Below are 15591 nucleotides of genomic sequence, written 5' to 3'. Positions count from 1 at the left end.
TCTGGGATGCCGAGGGTTCTCGCCCTAATACAGCAACAGGGTTCTTAAGTGGTCTTAGAGACCCCATGCTGGAAAGCTCAGCCCTGGTTCCCATCAGCGATGGCACGGTCATGCGATTTCCCCAGTAAAGATACCAATTTTCTAGGATCACCTAATGGATCATATGGGCCTTCCACACCCTCTGATATCTCAGGGTCTGTTGTCCCTCATGGAGTGGAGACTTTCCAGAGACGCTAACAAGTGCAAGGAGTTTCAGATTCTATGATTTTTTTTCTTATCAAAATCCTGGGCCCCCTCTACTTATAAGCAATATGAACACGCAGGGTGGCGATGGGTACACTGGTGCAGTGAACGGAGTGTAGATCCCATGGGGGCAGAAATTCATATCCTAGTAAATTTCCTTTCAGATCTGGCTACCCAGGGCCTGGCTTATAGAACGGTTCCCTTGGACCAGATAATTCTCACCTCAGTGCCTAATCTAATAAATGAGTCCCACTCTGTAACTCTGGGCAATAGCTTGCTTAATCTCCACAACGGCCCTGACAGCACCTGGATGCCTGGGGGTTGCCCAGGAGTGGGCGCCTCACAGGGAAAAGCCAGGAGGGGTTCCACAGCGTTATGCGTACGCCTTGAGACCCTAACGGGTGAGTAGTGCGCTATACAAGTGCAAAGTTTACAGTTTTTTTTTTTTTTTTTTACAGTCAGTCTGTAAACATCTTTGCGGCATTTGTATGGTGAAACCGCCTCAACCCAAAATATTCAGTGTTATGAGATGTCAATTCCTCAGGAGCTTCCCTTGTAACAAGGACTTGTCTCGTAGACAACTCTCAGCAAAGTTGATGATGCTTTTATGCCTGATCTCCTGTACACAAATTTCAGATGTGAGAGCCTTGAACATTGCAGGTACAGTATTTACTCCCTTCTGGGTGTCTTTTTCCTTTTCAAGACATTCAAAAACTGCATCCCGTTGTATTTCTTACTCTGCATTTCCTCATGAGAATAAGTTGTGAGTGGTGCAATGCATTGAAGCTTACAAAGAGTGTGCACATTAGTTTAGACAGGATTTGACAGGCCGATTGCTTCTTTCTTTACAGAAACCTTTCCACCCGGTCTCTACGGCAACTTTAGCTCAGTGGGTATCAATGTGACTCTTTGGAGCACACACTGTTCGTGGAGCCATGGCCTCTAAGGCATTTTCTACTGGTTCACAACTAGAGGATATTATGGCCGTGGCTGACTGGTCTTCTGATTCTACTTTTAAAGTGTTTTATCATAAGCCTAGGTTGATGGGGCATCTGGGGTTGTGAATCAGCTTTAAACTAGCATAATTCGAAGCCTCCGGGCCTGACATAGGATACCAAATTTTCTAGCTATTGCGTCAAGAATTTTAGATTCCATTAGACCACGTAGGTGAGGATTATCCCACCCAGTTGAATGTTTCATATTAGGACATTCTTGTAATTTCATGGTATGGCGAATTGCAATAGCTGTGTGACAATATTATCTTTATGAAATTACCCTCCCGTTTATATGGTTGTTCCATTTAAGGTTTGGTTACTAGATTTCTTGTATCCATCTGGGACAAATGCTCCAGCTACCTGAGGTCTGTTGGCAGATCTTTGATGAGGATGACCTCAGGTTCCAGAATTAAGTATGATATCCAGTGTTGAATACCCTGAGTTAGCCAATTTGAGGAATGTGACCTGTTGTTTCTTACATTTGTGTTTGATGGCCATTCTTCAGTTGTGCAGTCTGAGAACTTCTGGTTCCGAATTCCACAATGTCAAGTTCAGCCCAGTTGGGGCCTTGGTGATTTTTGACAGTTGTTGTGGGTCCTGTTGTTGCAGGGTCTTGGACTGTTCTGGTTAGGAGACTGTTATCCACTGGACTTCAGCAAAGAAAGAGGAAGTTAGGGGGCTGTCAGTAAGTTATATAGGGCAGACGTTCTATGGTTGGTCATGTGACTATGTGTTCATGGGTAATGTAGTGTTTATTAAAAGCTTTAAGTTGATTGGCTGCTGTGAAAATAAACGGTGAAGAAAGAGAAGCATAATCCTCGCCTCCATGTCCTTAATAGAATCTAAAATTCTTGATGCAATAGCTAGAAAATATTGTAATCCTCCTACCTGGTCTGAGTGGCAGAAAGCTGATTTACTTTAACTCTTTCTTTGCAAGAGCAGCCTTTTTTATTAGAATCTACAGGGACGCCACTATCTTGAACAGAGTTTAAGTTACCCATGTGAGACTGACCTAGACCACGGGTTCTCTTTGCATCATGGGACTTGTAGTCCAGATTGTATAGTGGGATGAGTAGGACCATAAATCCTAAAATGCAAATAAAATGACCTCGACTGGATGAGTTACACAGGAATGGTACTGGTAAAGTTTAAAGCTCAGCATCCAGTAAACTCTGCTTTTTATCACACAGCTCTTAAAAAATTATTAATACTGATAGGAAGGATTGGAAATACCTTAACAAGCTAATACTGTGGCTCCTGGATAGTAAACTATGTCTTGAGTTGCAATACCAGGGAAGGAAATAACAATGCATTTTTATGTAGCGCTACATGAACAAGTCGTTGCCATCTCTAAACACTACAATTGTCCCATGTTACAATTATATTTGTCAGGGCTCGAAAAGTCTACTCGACCACTTGCTATGGGATAATTGATCAGGTCGAGCTATTTTTAGGACTTATTCGCCCCCTTCTGGCGAGTTCACAAAGAACAGGTGTTCTGTTCAGTCAGAAAGTGGAGGGGCAATAAAAGATGCCTTTAAATCTTGTTCTTATGTCACATTTGCTCTGTGTTCACAGACAGAGGTCAAAAGTCAGTTTGTCTTACAATTCATTTTCCTTCTGAATGCAGAGTTCCAGTACTTTGTAAGGTGAACTGTGTGACCTGCTGTTTAGAATGTGAAATAAAAGGACATAGGGTGTCTGGTTTTTCCTAACACACAACATTTAAATGACTAAGTCGACTGTATAAACATTTCAAAATATATTTCACTAGTTGTGAAAGCCCATTTGAGTGTATTTCTGTGTGAAAATATCTGAATTGGATGAAAACAAATGAGAATACTTTAGGTGTTGATGTGCAAAGGACATGTTTTCTAAAAAAAAATTTTCACAGATTGTTAACACACTATATAGTTTTATCAGTAAAGCTGCAAGTTAGTGGAACGATATTTGGACATTTCTTGAATATTTACTGTATGTAGATGACAATATGCTACCACATCATGGTTTAGTAATATATTTCTTAAAAGTGAGTGTTCAAACAAACTGAGAAACACTCCTGCCTTGATGGCAATGCTGTTAGAAAACTAAAAGCAAGTCTGGGGCATGTGTTACCTATATTTGGGCTAGATTATTATGATACATGCAGCAAACGTTAGTCTACTTAATCAAACAAAAGAGTTTTTTCTGTACTGCAGAAATGCTGAGCTCACATATTTGAAGGTGCAATCATATGTGGGAATAAAGAAAAAGGCAACTCTGTAAACTGTTTGCCTAGCATCACACAATTTGAGACCCATTTACGGGTCAAGTACATTACAGTTAGGTTGAGTAGATTACTTAAGTTACTCGACTTGCAGGTCTAGTAAATTTTTTATGATTTTTCGAGGCCTGTAAAGTGTACTTAAATAACTGACCGTGGAAGGATGGAATGCAAAGTTGCTGTAATTTGAACTTTTGACCTGCATACCACAGCAGATATCAGCAAGGAGCTTTCAACTCACTGTTCTGTCCACCTCGACCTTGAAGCAGAGTGTATGGGCCTTGTGATGTTTTTCTGTCATTAGTTTGTATTATTCAGGGTGTCTCTGGGAGGATAACTGCACACAGTGCAAGATCCCATCCCCCACCCAGTCACACCCCAAACCCTAGGCGCTGCTTTTGCCCACGATGAACAAATATCACAGTTTCTCCAACTGCCTATGTTGGCTTAATTCTGGTGTTATTTTGCATTTGTTTGCAGCTCAGGATCTCAGACTCTGCCGAGGCCTTCAGGCAGTATGATGACGTTTTACTGAGCACCTAAACCTAAAAAAAAAAAATATATAAAAAATGCTAAATCACATTTATGGGCAAGTATTATCCAGTAACTGGGTGCAAGAGTCCGAAGCCCATCTCTTTCAATTTACCGCTGCACCACCCTCTCGTAGAGCTGGGCGTGCATGCGTACGTCTAACACTCCTTTCATCAGTGAAATGCAGAGCACAGTCTTCCAAGTCCCAGACTGCCGAGCTTACCTTCCAGAACCCAACGGGGTAAATAAGCTGCCCCAGCGTAGCGTCATCTGTGTCCAGGATCCTGTCCACCGTCAGGCCGTGCTCCTTCAGCCTGGACATGGCCGCTGCAGTCACCTGGTCCTTGGTCTGGCTGGATAACATCAATGAAAGTAGGACCTGGTAGCGCATCACCTAGGGAGGAAGAAGGGACAGCAGTGAGGAGACTGAGCACGTCTGAGAGGTCCCCCATGCTCCCTGTGACAACAGAGACCACCACCCTGCTTCTTGCAGCCTTATAGCTGAGTTTACTAACAGCTCCTAACAGACCCCTCCTTTGGTACCCACAAGCAACACAGATTAAATGCCCACACGAGGACCAGGACTGCACAACTTGGGTAGCTTCACCCCTCTTATTTCAATCGGCTGCTCTAAAGCAACAGGCCACTCTGGACTAGGAGAACTCTCGGTCCAGGACAATAATCACATCAGTGCTGTAATGGTTGTCTCTTCTAGGCCTAGGACAATATCAGAATGAATGCTGCAGTGGTTGTCTCCTCTAGGTCTAGGACAATAATCAAATGAATGCTGCAGTGGTTGTCTCCTAGGACAATAATCCTATGAACGCTGCAGTGGTTATCTCCTCTAGGGCAATAATCGTATTAATACTCCGGGGGTTGTCTCCTCTAGGTCAGTAATCATTAGGATGCTGCAGTGGTTGTCTCTTCTAGGACAATAATCATTAGAATGCTGCAGTGGATGTCTCCTCTAGGACTATAACCGTATGAATACTCCAGGGGTTGTCTCCTCCAGGTCAGTAATCATTAGGATGCTGCAGTGGTTGTCTCCTCTAGGACAATAATTATTAGAATGCTGCAGTGGTGGTCTCCTCTAGGACAATAACCGTATGAATATTGCAGCGGTTGTCTCCTCTAGGTCGATAATTGTATGAATACTCCAGGGGTTGTCTCCTCCAGATCAATGATCATTAGGATGCTGCAGTGGATGTCTCCTCTAGGACTATAACCGTATGAATACTCCAGGGGTTGTCTCCTCTAGGACAATAACCGTATGAATGCTCCAGGGGTTGTCTCCTCTAGGACAATAATCATATGAATGCTCAAGGGGTTGTCTCCTCTAGGTCAATCATTAGAATGCTGCAGTGGTTGCCGCCTCTAAGTCCAGGACACTGATCATACTGGATGCTTTAATGGTTCTATCCTCTGGGCCTAGGCGTGTTCATTACAGGCATGGACTCCAGTAGTTGTCGCCCGAGTGCTGAGTTATGTTTATAGTGGAAATATGCAGAAAATGTTTTCTACAAAGGATGATGGCCTTTCATTAAAAGTCAGCTGCAGTTGTTCCGTCACCTGAGCAATAGGCAATTATGCAGGGGGGATTGTCTCATCCGCATGCATTTTAGGTGCCACCTCCCATGTGGCAAATGGCTAAAGCCCTCAGATAAATATCAACGCAATGGGATCACCTGCCCATGTCAGAGATGGCCAAAGTCCTCAGATAAAACTCGAAGCACTGGGACAGCACATGTGGTTTGTGTCACTGGTCAGAGATGGCCAAAGCCCTCTGATATGGGGCATTGCATGCAGATTGTCTCAGCTGCCCACAAGAGACTGCCAATCCCTCTCAGTAAGGGTACAGCAATACACAATGGAATTCAGTTCATATACTCAGTTCCTGTCCCAACGCATTAAAAGATATTTAGAAATGCTTTGAAAAAACGATGTATTCCGAAGACACTATATAGGAAACACAATGCTTTCAGAGGGCACGTGTGGATACCGCTAAAGTTTGGAAATGCAGGAAAATGTATTTTTTTTTTTTTTTTTTTTTAATTGTTTTGCACTTGTGCATTTTCTTGATAAAAAGTAATAAAAAAAGTAAATACTACTGAAGGCCTAGCACTGGTTACAGGATATATTGCTTTCAGTGCGAGTCACGCAGAGGATGCAGGATTTTTGCTCGACCCCTTTTCTGTTTCTTTACTTAAGATGAGACCTTTATCTGTTTGATTTCTGGGCCACGAGAAACACGATTCTATCCTTCAAAAAAAATGGGCCGGTGCCCTAAAGAAGTGGAAATTCTCTAATTGTCTAAGATCCTGCCCCACGGGTCACGGCCCAATCACTGTTCCAGCTCTGTCTCCCACGTGAAGACAGGCGCGCTGGGCAGTCACAAACATCTGAATTCTGAAATGAGAAATTTGCAAAAACGTGTCCCATTTAATACAAGACCCCATAAATATTATGGGAAACTTGGATCCTATTTTGTTAAATATGTTACCAACTTGCACACTGATGCAGAGGCGCATCCTGGCATGTTACCGGTTCAAACTTGTTCATTTTCACTCTAATTGACTGCAGACGGTATCTTTATTTAAATATAATGCTGATTCAGGCTGATCTTGCTTTCATTTTATCTCTATCTTCCCCATGCAAGGCCTCTGTCTGAATTTATCAAGGAAAAACGTATATTATCAAATGAATTACTTTGAATCATTCAGATCTGCATTTCAATATTATGGCATTTCCAGACAATCTAGTGGAAACCTGGAGCGATGTTCGCCCACAATACTAGGGAGGAGGATGCATGCAAAATGTTTCTTATTTGTAACAACAGTATTGATGCTTTAAGCTGTTCTCGATTCAAATTTTGATCTTTATGCTGTCATCTAGCGGTTGGAATAGTAATACTTTTTCCAAAATATGCTGGAAATGAGGGCCACTGGAATTCTGCGCCTGTGCGACCGCGGCGTTATTCGCATAATTATGGATTTGCTGCATTTGCCACATAATCCGTCATCTGCCGCATAATCTGCGGATTGTAAACCAAAAATGTTTGTAGATCAAATGGTTCAAAAAGTTACTAAAAATGCAGCGATATGTGTTGCCACGCAGAGGCACATCCTTTGCAAAAGCTGACTGGTCACTTTTCTGTTGCTAATTACTATATTTGGATGTAGAACAAGTACTAAATAAGGTGCAATCTATGCCGGACAGTTTTAACAATTGTGAAAAACAGAAAATAAGTAATACTATCACAACATATGCTGCATTACACCTCATAAATTAACTTTTCTTGCCAAATAAGTCGTCCCTTCCTTACCGCATAATTCCAGTGACTCTAGAAATAGGCATGCAATGTTTTCCATACCAAGAGTAAGCTGCGTTTTCCAATGGCAGTGACGCTCCAGCGTGCACTCGCTTTTCTTCTACTTTACTTTGGAGCGGTTGGCGACACACAGTAAGTGCGGTGGAAAATATTTTCAGGGTTTACAGAAGCAAATGAGAAAGGTGATGTGAGGATGTAATATACCCAGGGCCACTGAAACTATGCGGCAGGGGACAGCCAAACTATGCGGCAGGGTTGAGTTAATTACGAGGCAAGAAAAGTCAAATTGTGCAGCGTAATTCATCACATGTTGTGATCGTGTTACTTCATTATTTTGTAATTTTTGCACTTGTTACCACTGCGCCTTGGCATTGGCTGCACCTCATTAGTACCAAGTTATCACCCAAATATAGTACCAATAATTAACAGAGAGGGGACCAGTGCAGCTTTGCAAAGGGCCTACCACTGCACTTAAACACATGTGCTGCGTTTTTTGTAACTTTTGAACCGTTTGAGCTAGAAGCAACGTTTATTTTTGTTAAAACCTGCAGATAATGCAGTAGATGACGGATTATGTGGTAAATGTGGAAAATCTATAAAAGTGTAAAAAAATGCAGCAGCCAGACAATCGGATCGTTCCAGAGGCCCTGAATAAACCGCTACATGGCCAATGGTAGACAACCTCTATCTTCTTACCACCGGGAGACCTAGCAGGGCATCATCGGGGTAGTCACAACAAACTTCCCCTCAAGAAGAGGACTGGCAGTGGATTGTTTTTCCCTTTTCAATGTCTTAAGGCAGGCCCAGCTGATGGTACTCGCACTGTTTCGCAAATAACCTCTTTTTCGAGTGCCATTTTTCTAACGAGTTTAATGTTAGCCCATGTACAGCGATTTGCCTTTCAACTGCTAGCTCTGCCCTCTCACCTACTGGGCTGGGTGCTCTCAAGTGTGATGATTATGGAAATAGAGGCACAGCAAAAATAAGTAGTTGCTCAGGGTCACACAGTTTGGTCAAGCTGAAAAGTCGAATAGAAACCAGGGTCTCTGGCTCAGGCCACTACAACTAGTTTTTGCACAGAGCCCCACAAAAGGTTCTCAAAGGTCTGGGAATCCTTTGGAGGATTATTCAAAATATCCTTTGTTTTTAGGTTGAAGCCCACAAGACAGCACAGCTGTCTGGTTGCTGAAGATTTCTTGGGGACATTCTGAAAGCTTCCCTGGGAATGAGTTCCACCCATTGCTTACCATTGGCATTGGCTTTGTGGTTTGTAATTCACATTTGTTTGCTTTGTATTTGATGACTATTTGTTTTAGGCTGTCCAGAATGCCTTTGTATCTCCGGTGGAGCATAGCTTGTTTACTATATTCTTCAATGAGTGCTCCCTTTCTGTAAACAGGCCTTTAAAATTTGGTCTTATCTTGTCATATTTGCTATGCATTCATCAACAGAGGTCAAATGTCTAGATCTGTCTACAGCCTGAGCTTGGTGTTTCCTTTTCATTCTCTGTCTTCAATGTAAGAGGATGAATCTGACAATTGGGGGCGGGTGTGAAAGGAAAGGCTTTTTTCTAGCACACCACACAATTTAAATATCTGTAAACAGAAACATGCAAATATTTCAGAATATATCAGCATTATAAAAGCACAAATGAAGCACATTTTTTGCAATTCTGAAGTGTGGTGGAAACAAATATTTTAATAAGATCAAAACAAATCAGACTAGGTGATGCCATGTCCACACATTATTGTTTGTGCGTTGTATAGTTGTCAGTAAAACTGTATGTCTGTGAAAATGTAATGGTCATTTCAATTGAAAATGTGTTGTCTGTAATGGCAGTGTACTACCACACCATGCATGCTCCACGGCAATCCAGGACACGCTACTCTTTGCCCCTCCATGACACTACAACACACTTCTCTAGTCCATGGCCCTCTATGCCATCCACTCTACGACTCTCTGCCCGCCTTTCTTAACCTTTTGACTTCTGTGGACGCCTATTTGTTCATAACTATAATCCGGGACCCCCTCCCCAAATCAATAAAATCCAGCAACCCCCCCTGAGTCATTACTGGAAGCTAGATACCCGGACCTAAGCAAACTTGATTTGAACCTCAAAACAATGGCATAAAAATACAGAGATAAGCATTCATCAAATAAATACACAAATGAGGAAATATTTTAGCGAATATAAAAAAACTAAATTGCAATGGAAGGTTGGCGCTTTTCTAAATTCAACTGAGGTCACTCATCCTCCATACTATATTCTTTTTCATGCACTTGCACTGCTCCCAAAAAACAATATCATACTAACAAGGTTTAGCCTCCTCTTCAAATTCCTTCACATTTACAGAACGTTTTAAAATGTTTAACTTCACATTTTGCTCCTTTATTTATATGCATTTTATTAATCTGTTGATATTATTTAATTTCTTAAAACACTCACAGGCCCCCTGAATAGGCTTTGGGGACCTCCAGTGGTCCCTGAACAATAGGTTAAGAACCACTGCTCTATGCCACTCCATGCCCCTCCACTCCAGTCCATGCCACTCTCCTCTACGTCACTCTTTTTGCCATGGTGAAAAGCAGCCACACTGTTGTACAACATGGCTAAAACACACTGGCAAAGGCAGTAGTTCATGCATAGGCGAGACCTATTGGCCTAGCCAATGATTGTTTTCATAAGATGGGGCAACAGTAGTGGAAACAACCCTTCTTCGAAGAAAAGGTACACCTTGCGCAGAAACGATGGAATCTTCCCTCTGTCAGAGAACAGGTACAGGTAGGGCAGCATCAGCATGAGCTTTTCCCATGACAGGAGAGGCACCAAAGGGCCAGCTTCAGTGCGAGCTTTAACTGCTTACAGAATAAAAACAGTATGACAGTAGCAAAGCAAGTTTCTCTCTTAGAAGACAAGTGGAAACTTCCACTCTCCGCATAACAGGGCAGACTAGTACAAGCTTGAACTTGTAAAGAAACAATTACAGTTAAGGCATGTGAGACAAGTTGAAGTCAGATCTTTGGAGTGGATGCTTAGGTCACTGAGGGTATGTATAGATGGATCAGTGAGTGAATATGCGAGTACTGACACCATTCTCACTTCTGTGATATCCCATATAAGGATCCTGAGAGTCCTACTTCTATCAATTGGAGACCTATGTGTATTGATTCTTTCATTAAGCATCTATTTATAAGTAGCCATTACCTAGAAGGTCACTGGGCCTAAGGTACCAAAGGTCTTTTTTGCCCATTCTCAGCCTATGGAGAAAGGCCTCTCTGCCGCCTCTCAGAAGCTTAAGTAGGTATCCTCCAGACAGTCACGCAGGTGTCAACCTATGAACAGGTTTTGAATGAGCACAGACCAGGCTCTGTGCACTCCCTGCTTCTGTGTTGCACCTGTTCAAAATGTTGAGGCTGCCAGTGTTTCTTATTGTCCTTTGCATGTGTCTGTTGTTTGGACCCTCGTTCTGTTGAGACATTCCTGTCTCTGGTTGCCTCACCAGATGACGAACAGCAGCGTCACCGCCTCATCGCCAGCGCGTCAAGGTGACACCCGCTGACTCTGCTCCCGGCACTGTTTCTCCCCCCTGATGCCAATTGGCATCAGCACATGGTTCTGTAATGACAGTTTAACGACAATTAAATATATGATTTAGAGATTTAATAACTGGAAATTTGACTTTGTTATGCACAGCACAGCATGATGAGCAAACAGTCTCTGCACATTCTCACCATCGCCCTGGAGCACAGATTTCCTGTTTCTCAGTTGGATGTGAAGCTTAAACAACACGAGTAGAGCATCATGTGTTTAGCGTAAACAATTAAGCTGCAATGGGTACATTTCCACATGTATTTAACTGAGAAATGTATACGTGCATCTTAATGTCCAACAGATTTAAGCCATTTACCGTACATAATAATCATTTAAAAACATTTGCACCCTGGAAAAACCTTTAAAATCTATACATCTGCAGTTATTTAAGCTTCCTCAGTAAATATTTTTTCTTGTTCTCAACTCCCCTTCCTGCACAGCTTGTGACTTGGTAGTCACTACTGACCGTAGTCAGAATCATTCAAAAGAAGGACCATTTTCCAAATTCTTCCACATGTGAAAACAGACAGACAGGAAAATAGATGGTTTTCCATCTGTGTTTTTTTCTGTAAGAATCAGCAAAAACTGATAACAGTGGGCCTTAGTTATAAGAATGTGACCGACAAGACTTCCAAAGCCCTATTTGTTAGTGCATTTTAAGCGATTATACTCTTTTCTGTTTTTGTACACTTGTGGACACCGGAAGGTTGCGCGAGATGTTTTTGTAATGTTTGTTAAATGTTCACCCTCATTGCAATTTGAAACTTGCAGGGATGCCCAAGCTGTTTGGACTCAAAAGGACAAGTCCAATAACCATATCTAATAACTGCCTCTGGTCACCACGTTGAATAGTGTGACATAGAAAGAAATTGTAGGCATTTCAAAGCAGGGAAAAGCTTCTCTTTAAGGACTTATGCATACCTCCATCAGACCAGGATCCAGACTCTGGACACCTCTGGGGTGAAACCTACTTCACTGTCAAGGCACAACAGATGGTCCATGCTGGTTTCTGTTCCAAGATGACTGAAGGGTACAACACAGTGAAATTACGTGCTGCCACTGGACATGACGACACAAGGGGTCCATGAGCACATTGGAAGCATGGGGCTTCTTTTTATCATTAGGTTCACCAGTGAACCAATGCCCTGCAGCTCTGCCTTGTTTAAGGAACAGCAAGTTCAGCCCCTCACATCCGAAACCAGTATGTCCAGCAACCTGAATGCACCCACGGTGACTTGTCTGTGCAATTGCCTTGACCATCTGTTACAATTTTTATCTACAACATTTGTTATGTTGACTTAGTTTTTGTTAACCTATATGAAGAATTTATTCATTAGAACAATGTATGCAGTAAAGTGAGGTCTATTCAATTCTGGCAGAAGGGATACTGCCATGCTGCACTGTGAGCACGCAGATCTATTGACGTTGCAGACAAGACAAGCTCTTGAACAGGTTCTTAAGTCAGGATCCGAAGGTTATGATTTGGTTTGGCAAAGAAATTAAAGTTACTGCTAGTTTGTCTGGTTCTTAGCAATTTTGGATGTGAAGCTGAAGGTGTTGTGATATGGAATTCAAGAGAGTTGGTCATTTCCAAATGTTGGAGCAGAGTAGAGGTGGGCGTAATCTCACATGGCATTTTGCTGCAGGCATTCCTGGACTTTAGCTTGTCTGGTGCCGCTGGTGATCGGGAGATACGAAGTTTTCCAGGGTATCAGATTTAGGTAGCCCTTCAGCAGCCACGGTGGAAGAACCGTGAGGTAGTTCTCCAGATGACCAGCGCTAGCAGATGTGATCTTCAAACTAAGGTATATAATCCACATGCTGGTGGATGCTGATGTTCTTGCTGAATGGAAGTATGCCAAGAGGTTCCACATAAAGAATAAAGACGACTTACATGGAGCCTTGAGCACGACACAGACTTTGGTGTTATGTGTCCTGATAGTGAGGGGTTCATTTGGGCAGGGTTGTACCAGTTGGTCAGGATGTGAACTACAGCCGCACAAGCTCCTTGAAAGCCATTCATGAAGTGAGGCGCTAAGCAAGGATACATTGTTCACTATGTCCAGTGTCGCATGGAAGTCAAGTGGGTCAAGACGCCACTGTTCACCACTGTCAGGACTTCAACCACAAAGAAGGATGCAGTTTCATGGACTGCACTGTGGCCTGAACCATGAATGGTTTTAGTCACTCTTAATTGGTTAGAGAATGCTCTCTTGCTGATCTAGGCTAAACCCGGAGGTAAGTAATTAGGCAATAATTACAGAGGTTGTTGCAGCTTGAGGTTGACCTACTTCAGCAATGGGAGGATCAGTCTGGACTCGAGTGTCTGGGAAAAGACGATCTTCAGCAGTGAATTGAAATATCTACCAGAGAAGGACTTATGATGGGATGATGTCCCCTTCACTAGATGGGTCTGATGGAGTTTATGGGATATGAAAGGGTTTTGATCAGGAGAGTCGTGAAGGGCATTTACTTGGGTGAACTTAAGGGTTTCACAGCAAGAATGGCATTCGATGCTTCAAAGAGCTTCCCAAACTATCCTGTCCATTTTCTCTTGAATAAATGGTCATATTGTACTTGTATATGATACATAGGCCTGTCAGATGACAGCTCTGCTCTCATTTGGGGATGTGCTCTTTCTGTTAATGGACAAGACTGCTTTCGAATTTGGAATTGTCTGTTTGTTGGGTGTAATATTTTCCTAGCCTTAAGGTTTTTCTAGATCTGGGATCCTCACCACTTCTTCTCTTGCCTCTGGGTGGTGTGCTGGTTTCTTGTGAGCTCTAGACAGTGCGTGGACGAAAGGATGATTATGGTGATTGAATCTTCCTGTATGCATGGTTGTCCAAACTGGATTGGGACCTGCAGTTAGGGCTTCAGGTTGGTTGGTTGAATGTGATGGCTAGTACGTAGAAATCTTGCTGTGCAGTATCAAAGGCATAATCCTTCATGGAATGGAATTCCTATCGGGAAGCCTCTGGATGGCCAAAATGTAGAGATCCATCACGGAAGGAAGAAGTGAAAGTAGCATTACCTTCTGTAGATATCTTCAAAGGAGCATTGCTTTCACATCTTTGCAGCAAACTAGGTGTCAATCACAAGTGATATCTTCTCACTTCAAGACATCATTAGTGTAAAGGTGTACCAGTTAACAGTGGAGGGATGGAGTTAGGCACATCGGCCAGTCGCTGAAGAAGATGCTAAAGGTTAGAATTCACACTCCTGACCTGTTGACAGCATGAAGGTATGAGGGGAAACTTTCTATGGCTTGGCATATTTTCAGTTTAGCAAACAAATACAGCCACGTGAGTTATACGGCTAATAATATTAAAGGTATTTGGGCTAGGGAATGGATTAACAGGTTAAGGAAGTATGGTGAAATATGAATGGCCCATATTTAAATTCACGCTGATCTGCATATCTGCTGAATTGCTCAAACAAAAACGATTGGCCATACAGATGCACACGATTTAAAGGCAAATAATGCAAAATAAATTATATGATAGAATCATCCTAACCTCTGCAAGAGTGTATTGATTGGGGAGTATCGGGGAGGGGGGAATCAATGTATGAACACCAGCAGGTAAGTGATTCTCAGACCAGCTTATCTGACTCATAAAACTCCTTGTCTACCAGAGCATAAGTCGCTACAGGAGACTTGAGTCACCTGCCAGTTGTTCTCATCTCTGAAAAAGCGTGCTATTTCCTTGGGGCCAACGGGATCGACTGGGTGTGAACCCCAATAATAATGGGGTGAATAAGACAACTGCCCTCTATATTCTTCTCCCTTTAAGCCTTCCCTCCCAATCTTCTACCACATAACCCTTTGTCTCCCTCTCACCTATTTCTTCTCATCCTCTACTCTCCCTAACCTTCAACACTTGCCTCCATTCTCCATCCAAGCCCTTTAACTCCTTTATCCCATCACCCTTCTCCACCCAGGTCTTCATCTCACCGTCTTACTCCCCCGCCCTTCTACACCGTACGGACCCTACACCACACTGCACTATCTCACCTGCTGAAATGAATCTTCTGCCACCCTACATTCCTCCTCCACATAGGGTTGTAGGGTTCCCCGTTTATGTGTAGCAGATGTGGGTAGTAGTAATAGTGTTTTTGCGCTTGCTGATATAACCCTGAGATAATGTCCTTGATAAACACCTGATAAGTGGGATGATTGGGCAGCATGAGGAGGCTGCACAATGAGCGATAAAAAATATATAACATCGTGAGGCTGCAGATGGCTTCTTAAGGACCGATGGGAGCATCTCTTATGAGACTGCCTGCTATTCTGGCAGCCGACGCGGGTAAAACCCTTTTAAGTAAGTGGGTGTTACATGCCTGCTAGAAGGACCACCCCTGCCAATACACAACATCATAATCGTAAGCAGCTCAACTGCTCATTTCCCAACTGTGTCGAATGAGCATAAAAGCTTATGTGCTTAGACAGGTCTTGCGAACCTGTGATGCCTATGAATGTAAAAGTAAAACAAGCACTGGCAAAACCCATATGTCTGGCGTTAACTACTGGCCTTTGTCAACTATTTTGTGATGACCTTTGCAAAACTTTACAGTTAGGAAAGCTGTAAAAAGCACATTGGCTAACAGAAAAAAATGGTCAGAAAAATCACATTGCCAT

At 42.7% G+C, this 15591-nt stretch overlaps 1 protein-coding gene across 1 annotated transcript in view; it reads right to left on the bottom strand.

Moving 5' to 3' along the window:
* Positions 1-15591, bottom strand: part of NTHL1 (nth like DNA glycosylase 1) — a 114829-nt gene that overhangs the window by 51789 nt on the left and 47449 nt on the right. The window contains exon 3 of the mRNA XM_069209753.1: positions 4256-4426. Within this exon, the coding sequence (XP_069065854.1) occupies positions 4256-4426 (171 nt within the window). The remainder of the gene's footprint in view (positions 1-4255; positions 4427-15591) is intronic.

The sequence above is a fragment of the Pleurodeles waltl genome, chromosome 10 (genome assembly GCF_031143425.1).
Source record: "Pleurodeles waltl isolate 20211129_DDA chromosome 10, aPleWal1.hap1.20221129, whole genome shotgun sequence".
NCBI lineage: Eukaryota > Metazoa > Chordata > Amphibia > Caudata > Salamandridae > Pleurodeles > Pleurodeles waltl.
This window is presented reverse-complemented; position numbering and strand designations above follow the sequence as displayed.